The sequence below is a fragment of the Leptinotarsa decemlineata genome, unplaced genomic scaffold (assembly GCF_025532065.1).
Source record: "Leptinotarsa decemlineata unplaced genomic scaffold, Ldec_3_MD MMD2_tig00026314_RagTag_RagTag, whole genome shotgun sequence".
NCBI lineage: Eukaryota > Metazoa > Arthropoda > Insecta > Coleoptera > Chrysomelidae > Leptinotarsa > Leptinotarsa decemlineata.
In genome coordinates, this window is record NW_027412684.1 from 4584006 (window position 1) to 4599598 (window position 15593).

Consider the following 15593-nt stretch of genomic DNA (forward strand, 5'->3'; position numbering starts at 1 on the left):
CCATATGGAATGACGAGACAAATGTGCTTCCTTCAGCAGAGCAATAAATTGGATTCTTGTTTTTTCTCTATATCCTTCATGTGACTACTGTGATGGATTGGGATCTTTCTTGAACGCCTTAATTAACCGTTAGGTGTTGGCGGACGAAATGTCATATATTTTGATACATCGATTCTTTAAATGTGCTATAATTGATTTTTTCATATCATTCGATATTTTCCGTAGAGATCGATAAGCTCTGTGAATTTTCATTAAAAACGAAAGAGTTAATGAGATACTGAGAAACTGGAATACTGTTTTTGTACCTTTTACTTCAATGTAAAAAAAATGCTCCATTTGGATTGAACTTTCAAGGAATCAGTTTCCACAATTAAATAAAAAGGCAGTAAACAATTTTTAAGTCCTTCAATTTCATCAGCAGTTGGGCCTTTGAAAAAATTATTATGTAATGAGATATTACTCAGTTACTTATAAATATTTCACTGTTTTCACATACAGGGTGTTCATTAAACATGCGGCAAAAATGCAAGGAACTATTTCTAGGACTATCCTGAAGATATTTTGTCCTTTGATGATTTTTGATAGGCGCTTTGTTTCGAAGATGCGGAGCGAAAAAAATTCGACAAATACAATTTATTAACAAAAATTACATGTAATATATTTTAATCTACCCCCTAGATTTTTTATTACTTGGTCCGTGCAGTCTAGTACGGTATGCTTTTATTTCGGCTACGTTATTAATTTTAAAATTACCAAAATTGTTATTGACGAAAGAACGTCATCAAAAATAATCATAGGACAAAATATAATGATTCACGAATAAAACTATATTCATTACCTACCCAGAAACTGTTGAACAAAATTTGGCAAAATTTTGGCTTTTGGACAATTTATCAGAGTGAATGTTACATATCTCATCATTTTTCGAAATTCCTTACGGAAGTGGCCACCATTAACTTAGAATACACAAGTATCCTAAATGAGCCATTACCTACCTGCTGTCAAACACGTAATCACATTACATACAATGTTTCTAAATCTATCCCCCTTTCGGATGCATGCATCCAATCTTCTCATCATCGACTTCCGAACTCTTTTCAAAACACCAAGATCACTTACGAAACATACTATTCAAATTGAACGTCTGCAGCCGTTTGTAGTAATCGAAATGTTGTTGATAGGTACCAACGGTATTGTTAGATTTATTATTTCTTGGTGGGTGCAGTGCAGTACGCTATACTTTTATTTCGGCTACGTTAATAATTTCAAAACTACCAAAATGGTTATTGTTGCAAGCGCCCCATCAAAAACCATCAAGGGGCAAAATATCCTTAGAATAATCCAAGAAATAGTCCCTTAATATTTTGCATTTTTAATAAACACTCTGTATACCGATGAACTGACTTCAAAAGATTTAATTTTCGAAATAAAACAGAAACTAGCTCATTCAACCTCACAGATTCCATTTGTAGTGTCTGTGCAGCGGTGTCAGCAGAAGACGATGGGAAATAATGGAATTACGAGGTGCTGCTGACTCAGCTGAATTAAAATATTCAAATTCGTTATTTCTAGTAACCTAATGTTGGTTAGACCGTCTACATACTATATAACAGATATGCCAGTTTGGGTGATGTCGTTTTATACTCAGGCCGACGTTTTCTCAATAATTCAAACCTAGAGACAGTTCAAACAATATGAAAAAGCTTTTTCGTTTTATGGAGAAAGACCATGATCTGTTTTTTCCATAAAGTTTCATGGTTCAGTAGCTGCGCTGGCGATAAAACTGATTCCTCCAGTCAATCGTCGACGTTCGCGAAGTAAAACAAAAGAAAATCGTAAACCTATCGTGATTATTGCGTCAAATATTTGCCATCTTCCGTTGTCTCTGCTGCCCTTCGATACAAAACTGGAGGATTTCTCATCCTTCAACCGTTCGCACGTCTAGCAAATATTGTGATTACTTCTGCTCGGCTCGATATACAATTTTATATTTGATATTTGACGACTTTTCTGCCTTCGCGTCACCGAATCGAATGTATCTGGAACCAAAAAGAACAAATCGCGCCTTACATAACGTTTGATTGGGTCGAAAAGGATTTGGCAGCTTTGATCAGTCGAATAGTTCTGGTGAAACTTCGCCGAACATATTTTATCAGCAAAGCCTCAAAGGAAAAGTACGGAAGGAATCATTGCTATAACACATTACTCACACATTGACGTTACTGAAAGTTGTTTTGCTCAATAAAAGTATAATTTGGACCGCTATTATTGATGGTGATAGGAGGAAATATTTTATTCATCTTTCAATCCTCCCGTTCATCTATTGTTGAAAAAAATATTCACCAAGCGAGGTAGTGAATGGAAAGAAGAAAGAATATCGGATTCTGAGGGTTGTTTCATGGGGGAGGGGGGGCGACAGCTGGTTACTCTGCAAGATGTACTACTCCGCGAAATGTACTTCGGGAGAAATTGGCTGGGTACCTAGGCTGATTTTGTCTATTTCATCTCTTTGAGACCAACGTTTTGTAACACAGGAAACTTTCGGTGATCCAAAAGGATTTGTATTCGAGAAACTTTATTTTTTAGACTTTGTATGTTGAGATGGAGTGATTTGATAGTGCCTAATTTTCTTTTGATTGTGTTCACTCTTTGTTGAGCTAGTAAAAATTTGAGGATTTTGAAAATTTTCCGTGAATTCAAGAATCAAATCTTGTGATTCCCACCTTGCTAGGCCAAAAACTGGGGCTCAACATCTCATCTTCACGATTCAGTGGTGCTGTTACGACAAATTTCTTCAGTCTTGCTGGTTCTTAAAGTAGTTCTTGGACTATTGTTTCATTTTTAAAAGTATCTTTGTTCAGTATGTAGCTTCTTATCACTTCTGCAGAAACGTGTGTTTTCACCCTTTAGAAGTAGAGTCAAACTTTCCGGTTCGCTCATTTAGCCCATTTCACAGTTCTTAGTCTTCAGTTCCTGGTCTTCTATCAGCTTCGCTCTGGCTTCCAAAGACTATTCAATTTTCTGTTTCTACATCTCCTGGATTCACGTACTTTTTTCCCTTATCGCTATAATTTTTTTTGTTTCAGTCTTGCTGGTTCTGAAAGTAGTTCTTGGACTATTGTTTCATTTTTAAAAGTATCTTTGTTCAGTATGTAGCTTCTTATCACTTCTGCAGAAACGTGTGTTTTCACCCTTTAGAAGTAGAGTCAAACTTTCCGGTTCGCTCATTTAGCCCATTTCACAGTCCTTAGTCTTCAGTTCCTGGTCTTCTATCAGCTTCGCTCTGGCTTCCAAAGACTATTCAATTTTCTGTTTCTACATCTCCTGGATTCACGTACTTTTTTCCCTTATCGCTATAATTTTTTTTGTTTTGGTTTGGGTTTTCACATTTTGTAAAGCTTTCTGCCATCTGTGATTTCTCTCCTCCATTTCTCAATTACAGGTGTGCTGCCCCCTGGTGTTGGGAAGAAACATTTGTTTGATACAGGTTTATAGCTATAGTATCTACTGGTAGTAACTTCGTTTCACCGTATATCACGGCTTGTGAATGATGGCTTTTTTGTTCAAATCAAATGTTGATAGTTTTTGTTGGAGCATCTGCTTCGTTATGCTTTGTTTTTCTTGGAAATATTTCGTTTTGTCTAGTAACAAGCTATTGTTTTCCATCAAGATACTATTTTCACATTGCATATAACAGTTGCTTGAGATAATTACTTTCCATCATTACCTGTTTTATTTCCATTTTGTAAATGGTATTTGGCATATGGTAAAATAGTGAAACCGGAAACGGTTTTACTATTATTATAAATATATGTATCCCACTGAAACATCTACGGGTTTATCGCTGATACGTCATTATCAACCTTTGGTAACCCTTTCGCTATTGCCGTGTTTGTTTTATTCAAATCAAATTTGGCAGCTGCTGTCACCAGATGGAATTTTTGTTCACATATAATTTTGGATGCTAGGCAAATCCGAAAGGGGCTTGAATTCCGCCTTCTGCACTAGGAGGAGGTCTTCAGTTGCAGATATAAAAGATCTTAAAAATTCGCAGACACTTCCTTCCAAGAGGTTACTTTGGTAGATTTTTAAATGGAAGCCTGCTTAAAATCTTCAGAAGATACTATATTCAATAATGAAGAAAAATAAAGAAAAAAAGTTATATAACAAATTATACAAAAAAACAAAAACACCCATCATAAACAAATATCAAAAAAATAAAACTCAATATTTGTGCCTTCGCACAGTAGATTTTTCAAGCTACTGTGCTGGCGAAACATGTTGTGATATATTTTTCAAAATAAAGTTTGTGAATATCAAATCGTGAGGTGTAGTTTTTGAAATCACTATGGATCTTCATCAAGTAACGGCCGAATCAATCAAAAAATTAAAATATATATTATCATACATTGCTTTCGTTATGGTATCCTTTTCACACAGATTTTATAAATAACATTTCTACGATTTCTGTACACTGCAACATCTTTTAAACAACCCTTCATTTTGATTTGTTCTTTTTCATCGTTTCCGAGGACTAAGTTTACTGATTTGTCATCACTCCACATCGTCGTGCGATTCTTAGGTCCATCTTGGTATAGTGTCCAATACCTACGATAAGCATGCCTTCACCAAATTTTATTAATGGATATACTAAGACGCTTGTTGCATGCTATGGAAAATGATACTGGTTTGGTTATAGACTGATCGAGTTAGGGGTATATCATACTTATCAAGCCTAATTGGTCCTATGATCTCTTTATATTTGCAGAAAAAAGAACAATTTGAAAAGCAAGAATTTAAATTGGTCTCGTGTCTTTTGACCAATAAAATGAATCGTGTCTGGAGCGGAGTTGCCAGGTGTATTGACATACGCCATTTTCGTTATTGTGTAATTATTGTCAACTCGGTGTGAAAACAACTGTTACAATTATCTAATTAAAGAACGTTTTTTTTTTGTGAAAGGTAGGTCTCGGAGGGTGCCTATTTTGCTGCATATTCCGTGTCATTAGTTTACATTCCGAAAAATATTTTTTCAGGTTATTTTTGGATTGAATTTCACCATTACTACCTTGGCCGTGCTAAAATAAAAATTAAATCGAAACTTTCCATCCTTCGATAAAATAGAAAGTCTAAAATGAATGTCATATAAATAAAAAGGACCTACTAAATATACCACCTACCGTTTCAATTTTTCATTCTTCATTTCGATACCAAAGTATTGCAAATTTTTTAACTAAAATTCATCGATCACTTCAAAATCAATTCTTGGTAAGTTGTCGGAGTCAGCTTCAATAAAACTAGGCTCAACATTCATTTTCGAATTATTTTGACAAAAATACGAAATAATGTGTAGAAACCATAGACATTAGAAAGAGCACATTTTCGCAAACACTACAGAGGGCGCTAGCTGACTGGTTGACAATATGGCTAATATACCAGTAACGTTGAATTTCTTATTTTTGGTGGGTGGCATGAATGCATAATTGATTTATTTTATTAGGGTTCATGAACATTCGAAAACCATTTGAAAATACATCTCGTTAAATTCTATTAAGAATCATATTTAGATATAACTTGTACTGTATCAGTTATCAAGGCAAATATTATTAATTCGTAGATTCGAGCGATCTTATTATTGTATATTAATTTGTTTGCTGGCTTCACTCCTAACAAAAATGAATGGATAATTACAGAAAATTTCAATTGATCATTCATTTTCTCAGGAAAATGGAGTACCCATATCACAACTGGTTTATTCGGCATTGAAAATGTATGTCATATCGGATCCATTCTGCTTGTTTTTGCAACATTGAGCTTCAACTTTTTCTTAGCTGACAGCTCGCGTAGAAACAATTCGTTTTTTCATCGAGTTTAATCTGTGTGTGTTTCAAAAGTGTTTTAGAGATATATTTGAATATTAATATAGTGCATTCTTGTGATAATTTTAATTGTGCGGAAAGGCGCAAGAAAACAGAAGGCGCATTGGTTTATAAATGAGTTATTTCAGATAATGAGTATAGGTTCCCAAAGGATAAAATAATGAGAAAAAAATGGATGAAAGTATTGAAAAGAAAGAACTACAATCATTCTACTCTCCCAAGACTTCATAGAAATCATTTAAAAAGTGACTATAAATGAAAGGGGAACGAAAATATTGAATTTTATGACATAGTTTTTTATTTCAACTTCACGTATTCTCCACAGAAATTATTATCTGGAGTTAATACTGTTGCTGAAAGTATGATACATTTTACTTCATTGAATTTCATCATATGATTAATGGTATTACCTCAGAAGCTTATTTCCGAACATGATTTTTCGTGTACATTTCATTCCATGTGGAAAATTTTTCATTAATTGAACCGTTAACGGATTTATATACACTTCCATGATTGAATTGATAATTATAGCCCTCGTAAATTTTACGATTCGGCAATGCTGATTATTTCAATTGTTCCTATTGGTCAATCGAACAAGAAGCGGGAATAGGGTCGTGACGTCACCGCTCTACCATATTCGATTGTTAATCGGAAAACTACGGTACTTGGAGAGCTGAAACAAAGTGCATTGTTTTTCAATTTGAAATTTCTATCAAGTGAACTATAAACCAAAAATAATAAAACAAGCCCATTCCGCTTTCTGCCTCATTTGGAAAACTGCGTTTATGTAGTATAAACTTTTTGAGAACATTTTTCCAAATGGAATCACTACTTTCGCACGGGCACTGATCTTAGAGCGATTTTTTTTCCTGAAAAGTAAAAAAATTCATTCGGTTCTTTGCCTCAGACATGAGAATAACACTCTGAACATTGCAATAAACTCGAAAAACGCATTTAACAGTACTGCGACAAACCACATCAAACTCGAACAAGAAATAAATAACACGCGAGCGCCAGAACAAGAAAATAATATCAGCCATCGTCAGTCAACCTTTTACTCCGACCGGTATTTAATATTTGAGTGAACAACAGGAGCGGAAAAAATAATAAAACGGAATCACTGGGGAGTGGAAAAGCTGGGGTGGAAAATTCGATAAACGCTAAAGCAATAAAGTGATGATTGGGCCGATCTGTGAGGATGGAAGGACGCATACTACACATTCCGTTTTGTTTCAGATCCAGATTTTCGGCTTCAACTCCCAGCTCTATTCCAACTTCTCGGAGGCGATGCACAAAGCTCAAGGGATTGTCGTTATTTCGCTCCTGTTGCAGGTGAGTTTTTGTGATGGCACCCTGAAGGAATGTTTGAAATTCTGTTCCTGGTTTGACGATATTGACGGTTCCAACATGGGTTTTGCAATTGAAATAATGGAAATAGTAGAAAGGATTCGGAGCAATTATCACATGTTTCATCTGTAGTCATTATATAGGCTGAACCAAACACCAGATCACTTTGAAAATTCAACGAGAAGCATGTTCTGGCATTTTCTACCCAACTGAAATATTGCGGTGTTTCCAGTTCCATCAGAAAGTAGTAGGAACTTTGATTTTTTAAATCTGACACCTTGTATATAATATCATTTCTGGACTCGACAACTATTCTGGATATACCTGTCTTGGTACCTTTTTCAAAATATTAAATAATTCAAATTTTTTTCTTCGGAAAACATTACCTGTAAAAATGCTGTCAACTTTGAGTTGATAAATATTTTGGTATGGAATTAGGTGATACATGAGAGCTCACCACACTTTAGCGTGATCTCCGTTACTTCAATACAGAGTGGTAAGAAAATACAGTTTTTTCGTTTGTTTGATAAAGTGAAAGGAAGTTAATCATTTCAAAGAAACACCCCGTGTATAAATACAAATTCAGAAAGCTTTTTAAATTTGCTTTCTTTTCATGTATATTATTCGTATATAACTAACTAGTAAAATTTCGGTATTTATTTGTGAAAATGTCCATTCAGAATGTCATTCGCATTCGGTATTTTCTGAGCAGGCCATGATTATTTCAAAGTGGTTGACAAAGTTTCGACTTTCATTGTCTACTATGATTTAAAATGATTTGAAATCCTTGGGAGAATCGATGAAATTGAAAAGATTAACTGAAAAATAACAATTATATTAGGCAAAAATTCTGAAATTACGATGAAATAAAATACTAACAAAAATTGAAAATTGAACAATCAACCTAAATTTCTTGGGGGTCATCAGCGTTGGATTCAGAAATGTTTCGTTGAACTTTTATCATACTGTCCAAAAATAATAAAATTATTCCATAAGACCTTCGTTTTAATGATTTTGTTGCCTCACTTTGAAGGTACTTATTTAAAACTTCTAAAGTGATGAAATGTACAAAGAGAATGGCATAACGTTACTGTCAAATAGTAATCATGGTCTGTTTACAAAATACCGAATGGAAATACCATTCAGCAGGGACATTTTCACAAATACATGCTCATGCTCTAAAACAGTAAATGATAGGTATATAGAAACATCAAAAATAGTTGTCGAGTATTCGTTGTAGATTCCAAAAATTATATTATATACAGAGTGTCACATTTGAAAAATCAAAGTTGCTGCTACTCTCTAATGGAAGCGGCAATACCGCATTATCAAAAATATTTTAGTTGAGTAGAGAATGTCCGAATATGCTTTCTCTCAATTTTTGAAAGTGATCCGTTGTCTGGTTCACCAGAAACGTGTAATGAGCCATCCACCGTGAATCAGCCTGTTTACTCGTAGTCACAAAAATGTACGAACATTTAAGTCGAACAGTACTTCATAACGCATTTTGAAACACTTCTACCAGTTTTTGAATCAAGACACGTTTCCTTGCAAAACTATATGTAACTTTTTCACCAAATTGAAATATAGGTACGCAGAAAAAGACTTCTGAAAAAATATTTGTTTTTTGCAGATTAAATATGACTCAATTTTTTCACCAAGCCACGCAAACTCTAGGGACACAAATTATGTAGTTCAATATATTTTAAATCACTCAATACAAATGTTTCGACGATATTGACTTATTCAAAATATAAACTGTTTAAAAAAAATTATTCAATTCTCAATTTATGATTTCTATAATTCAATTTAATTATAGGTATATAGATCTGAACGGGAGAAATTATCATCCGTTTTGATCGAAAAAGCATCAGGTTAGGAAATATCACCATTATAATAAAAAATGTTCACCACACATAACTAAAAGGTATAGAGTTAACGTAGACCAATTTTGCGAAGTGAAGTTGAAACCGCTGACGTAGAATAAATCCGAAACAAGCACTTCAATCTGGGTGTTCTGGACATGAAGAGAACTCATTCATAACTCCAAAACTGACTAATTTCATCTAATAAATGGCTTACCAAATAGTTTGAACTTATTCAATAATACAAATAATTTTGTGTGTTTTTAATTCACATGATTTCATAGAGAAGGTAAGGTATCTACAGTTGTGAAATGGAGAGTTTTTGATATCATTTGATGTATCATTGTTATTTCCATGTTCACCTACACCAAAAACTTCTGTATATTTAAAGAATATTTTGAAAGTCAGTTGTCAGTAAAAAAGTAATCTACATGAAAGAGGATCGTTTCTAGCCCAACAACTGTTTCTGCAAACAGCTTGAAGGCACGGCAATGATGGGAAATCCACTGTCCCCTTTTATATCTAGTTGATTTTTCGTGAACAGATTTGAATTGGAAACGAAAAAAAAAGTTAGATATCTTTCCAAGGACTTAGATTCGATATGCAAAAGACGTATTCGCGGTTCATGACAGAGGTAAATGCCTTTGTTTCAACTCTCATCAACAGATCTCGGAATATTGAGTTTACATATATAATATTGAAAACTCATAATTTTTGAATGTCTTAGTGATTGAAAGGGTGTAGAATTTGATGTTCAAAGGAACAAAACCAGTGAAATCTACCCTGTTAGATATAAATAGAGATGAGTTCTATAGTTAAGAATCAGTTTTCTTCATCTTCTGGTGAAACGCGCTCAATAACAATTGCACGAATTTCAATGAATATTTGTTTTGGAATTCCTAATAACATAATATACTTCCAGGACTCTAGTGATTAAACTCAAACGTGTTATCATTTCGCTTGATTTTTCTCACCTGATACACGACTGAAGATTATGGAATCATAGGCCTATTTATGGGGTTGGTCTATATCAAACAAAATTACTTCATTAATTTTTATTTCGAGATTTTACAAAATAGTTCACAATGATATTTGCAGTCATTTCTTGTGTATTCAATACTCGTATTTATGAAATTGAATTAATGTAGAAAACTATTCTACCAAAAATCTACTGTGAAGTAGATAGAAACGGATATTTTTCTGCTGCTCTCAATGTAAAATGAGGTGATTCATTGAAAAAATTAAAAACTTGAAAAGTGGGTTTCGAAGAAAAAATTTGATGAAACAATGTAAAAATTAAAATTGGAATTTTAACTCTAAATTTTTTGACATTAGGGAAAACACGATTTTCAAATGTAACTATTGTTGATAAGTTTTCCAATGCACAGTATATTAAACAATCATGTTACTTTTTCAGCATCATTTTCACGTCCTTCTCACTCAATTTTTCATTACGGCCCTGTTATTCCGATATTTCTCGTTAACTGGGAAATACCCGTACGTTTTTTGAATAATTCACACTTTCCATCCAGAGCAGAATAACTTCTGGATGAAATCGATTTTCCACATTGTTTACTATCTGATCTTTCCTCTCGGGATAGTGAAGCAATTAAATATAGCTCCAGTTCAGCTATAAAGTTGCGAAGCGAAGGCCGGTTCTACAGCACGAACATGTACCTATTCTTTTAATTAGAGAAGTATTCAAACATGAAAGTTGGGAATAATGAAATAGGAAAGTTGGCAGTGAAATTTTCGAAAAATGACTTTTATTCAAATTCTGGGTTGCTCAAGTAAATATAAAATGTACCTACAATATGGATTATGGAATGATACAGTTGTCTACGATTCATCCGTCTAATTTATCGTATCCTTGTTTGATATGATAACATTTTTTGAAAATTAGCATAGTAACGTATTCGGATGTCGCTATCAACTTCCTTATTTCAAAAGGGGCAACGTATATGTTCTGATAGGTTTGGGTGTAGGGGTTAGTTGTAACACGGGCAAGTAGGAACAAACATTCTTAACCTACACAATAGACTAATTTTCGTTTGATTTCCAACTCAACCTATTATTAAATATGCAACGTATCATACACTGTGTCCGTAAAGTATGGAACAAATTCATTTACAGCTAAACAGGTCATTTCAAGAAATAATCCTGAAACACGTCAATTTTTGAGGTTAATTTACCGTATTTAAAAATGATAATCTAATATACAGGGTGAATTACGTTCGAGTAATGACGTCACCGTCTTTTTTTTTTAATGGAACACCCCCATTTTGTCTCAATTTTCGGATTACTCTAGCTGAGCTGATTCCAAAAATGTATCACATGTTGATTCCAATTGGTACAGGGTGGACAAAAATTCAGTAGTTGTGTGTGTGCTAATAAAGTAACGCGTAACATTCTTTATTAGGTAAATTAACAATATTATCAAAAATACTTATTGTCTAGCGGACAGAATATGCTGGAATACATGACTTTATATTAAATGTTGGAACTGCAGTCCTTGCTGTATTTGACAGTAACCCAAACGGTGTACAAATTCTTGTTGAACCTTGTGTATGGTTTCTTGCGTAATATTGTTTATTTCTGTTCGAATTTTCACTTGTACATCTTCAATATTTGCTGGTTTCGTTTTATAAATAACATTCTTCAGATGGCCCCACAGAAAATATTCCAAAGGATTCAAATCTGCTGACCTCGCTGGCCATTCAGTGGGTCCACGTCTACCAATCCACCTGTTCGGAAAAATTTCATCTACGTACCTTCTAACATCTGCAGCATGATGTGGAGGTGCACCATCCTGTTGAAACCATAAATTTTCATCAAAACCTCCAGGATTACGTCTGTTGGGAAATAAATTACGTAAAGTAGGTACGAGATACCCCCTTAAAAACTCAAGGTACTGTGCCCCGTTTAAATTACCTTCGATAAAGTAGGGTCCAATGATTCGATTTCGTACAATTCCAGCCCATACATTTACCTTTTGAGGGTATTGTGTATGATGCTCATGCATCCAGTGTGGGTTTTCTTTTACCCAGTATCTACAATTCTGACGGTTAACCTCACCATTCAACGTGAAAGTGTACTCATCAGAAAAAATAATGTTTTGTATCAAGAAAGGGTCTCGGTGACATTTATCCATCATTTCTTCGCAAAATTGGAGTCGTCTATCGGGATCATCTTCGTTTAATTCTTGCACAAGTTTGATTTTATAAGGATGCCATTTTTCAAGCTTCAATAGTTTGTTTACCGTTGTTTTGCCAACACCGATTTCGCGACTAACTTTACGAACGGAAGTGTGCGCATCTTCTTCAAAACTCAGTAAAACATCTAATGCTGTATCGGCATTTGCAGGGGGACGACCTGATTTGCGTACATTTGCAACCGTACCAGTTTCTCGAAATTTCGTTTCCAGCTTACTGACTGTTGAACGCGTTATAGGTCTTTCTGGATATTTATCATTAAACAAATTGCACACTTCCATCTGAGTTCGCGATCTGTCTCCATACCCAATCATCATAAGTATTTCAATTCTCTGTTTTACACTAAACTCCATTTCTACTTCCAATTAAATCTAAGCAATCATTCGAATATTCACGAATACCAAAAATATTGTAGTACTGAACTGTCACTGAACATCAATAAATTACTAAACAAATAATGATATTTCACAAACAACTAGACGACTATGTTTTTTATAAATGTAGATAAGAAATAATTTCTTTCATATTCTGTCTGCTAGACCATAAGTACCAAACATGTTTGGAAACAGCTCATTTTTATTACTCTAAACATGTAGCAAACTACGGGGTGTTACATTTAAACCAATTGCCGCAAGTATTTTTGATAATATTGTTAATTTACCTAATAAAGAATGTTACGCGTTACTTTATTAGCAAACACACAACTACTGTATTTTTGTCCACCCTGTACCAATTGGAATCAACATGTGATACATTTTTGGAATCAAGCCAGCTAGAGTAATCCGAAAATTGAGACGAAATGGGGGTGTTCCATTTAAAAAAAATGACGGTGACGTCATTACTCGAAGGTAATTCACCCTGTATATTAGATTATTATTTTAAAATACGGTAAATTAACATCAAAAATCGACGTGTTTCAGGATTATTTCTTAAAATGACCTGTTTAGCTGAAAATGAATTTGTTCCATACTTTACGGACACAGTGAATAAGCGCGGCCAGTATTCCGTCGGACGGCACAGGAAGCGGTGTTGTGCAGGAGCTCCGATAAAGACAGGAAACGGACTTTTTTTTGTTTATACGACATTGATTTCAAATTGTTTAGCAGTGGTTGATCTATACAAATACATTCAGCATTCATTCAGTTTGATTATAATTAACTGTAATTTTACTTCAAGTAGGTACTCAAAATTGCCGATGATACGAGTATGCATTATTCTTATGAATGCTTACAACCATAAACAATGCGAACGTAAAAAGTCCCATCTCACTTAACTTCTGAATGAGACAAGATATCTAGGTCTAACAAAGTTCACCGGAAAATTTATCGTTTCCAGTACTTTTTGAAGAGTCAAATAATATTTTAACATCATCCGTCAATAGGGTTATCAATTTTTCTCTCTGATAGAATGAAGAGAATCAGCGAAGGAAAAATTGCTGATGTACTAAGATTTTTTTCCAATTCTGAAGACGGAACAAATTTTAACCACCAAAACGATGAGATTGTGAAGGGTAATAGTATCCAAACAGGGTCGATAAAAAACTTTGATCTCTCCTTATGTTATCTTTTGTTCAATACGATGATTATTATAATTTGTTTCTGTTTAAATCTGTTTAAAATCTGTTTTTCCGTTAATCAGCTGTCGCCCCCATACGAACGACAACTCTCAGAAGCTAAGAAACTTGTGCGAGCTAACGACTAACGGGGTCTTACATTTTCACGTGTGATTCTTAACACGGTTGCAGAATCATTCCACCTCCAACCAGATAAATTCTCTCGAGAAAAATATCTGGTCGAGGCGGGAATCGAACCCACGATCTTCCGATCGTGAGTCGGGCGCACTACCACCGCATCCAATTCCACGGCCAATTTCAATAATAACATCACTCATGACCTGTCATGACTATGTTTAATCACTGGTGTTGGGCTGAACCAAAAATACACTGCTGGACTCAATTATCCTTGAATATCCCAAATACATAATTTTCAGTATTGGATATAATATAAAGTTATGGGGGTGCGGGGGGCTAGTTGTAACAATTTGTGGTCTCGGCTATGAAAGCTCACTTGTTTGGTATTCAGGAAATCTAGCAGCACTATTCCAATCAACGACTATTCAGAAAAACTAACGAGTATAACAACTTACCCTCGCTTAGGGCTAGTTGTAACGGGCTGGGGGCAAATTGTAAACCATTTTTATATTTCATGAAGATTTATTCGACATGAAAAACTTCAGCCACTCCCAAACAGGTCTATATTTTAAGTTCCATTTTTAATCTCACAGAAAAATAATAAAAAATCAACGAATAACATGTTCTTTTTTTAAGCTTACAGCCATTTATAATCTCAACCACTTCAGTGATCAGACTTTTGATCAATTCAGCATATTCAGCAGTTCAAACCTTAGGTACCTTATAACAAACTTTTAAGTTTTATTCTAATCTTGTAGAAAAATATTGAGAACTCCACAAAAACAAATTCTTTCTCGAACTAATAGGGAACTTCAGGCTACCAGCCATTTATAATAACAAAATCACATTTTCTCAAGTAATCAGCCTTTTGATCGACGTAAATAAAATATGAAATAGTCTTCATCAAAATTACAATTGAGACACCCAAATGAGATCTTATTTTCTGTTGCACATTTTACATGTGCCCCTATTTTGCACATGATGCATTGTATTCACTCCTCGTTTGAATTTTTTTAAGCTTCGGGTTCAGATTCCGAATCTTACTTCAATACTTTCTTTTTTACTTTCTCTGCCCCTTGTCTTTCAACTATCTTTCTCTTATCGTTTTCCTCGCGATCTTAAGTCATCGTTTTTTTACCCTTTACCCTGCCCTTCTTAGTCTCTTGTGTTTTCTTTACCTTATTTAACTTTTTCTTCATATTTTCTTTGTAACTCGATCTTCTCTGGCGGGTCTGTAAGTACACGACATTTTCTTTCACGTTGAGGGTGGTTAAACAATTTTCGTGGTGAAGCCTCCGGGTAAGGTCTTATTTTATATGGAGATAAATCATTTTGCTTTAAAAGACCAAAAGGTATTGGGTCATAATTTTCCATAGAACTTATGATTTCATATCTAAAGTATGTTCCGCGTAATTTCATAGAACTAATAAATAAATTAGGCGCAAGTTGTAACTAGTTACAGCTAGCCCCGCTTGCTTAGCAGCAAGGTTTTTTGAAACAACTTCTATTCAAAAAATCGATTACCTAACCTTAAACAGATTGATTCGAAATTTTGTACACTCAAAAATAATCGGATCATGATCACCAGATTTGGATACCT

At 34.3% G+C, this 15593-nt stretch overlaps 1 protein-coding gene across 3 annotated transcripts in view; it reads left to right on the top strand.

Moving 5' to 3' along the window:
* CARPB (Carbonic anhydrase-related protein B) overlaps positions 1-15593 on the top strand; it is a 1001903-nt gene that overhangs the window by 896006 nt on the left and 90304 nt on the right. For all 3 annotated transcript variants that reach the window (XM_074181445.1, XM_074181443.1, XM_074181444.1), the window contains exon 6: positions 7116-7211. In XM_074181445.1, the coding sequence (XP_074037546.1) occupies positions 7116-7211 (96 nt within the window). The remainder of the gene's footprint in view (positions 1-7115; positions 7212-15593) is intronic.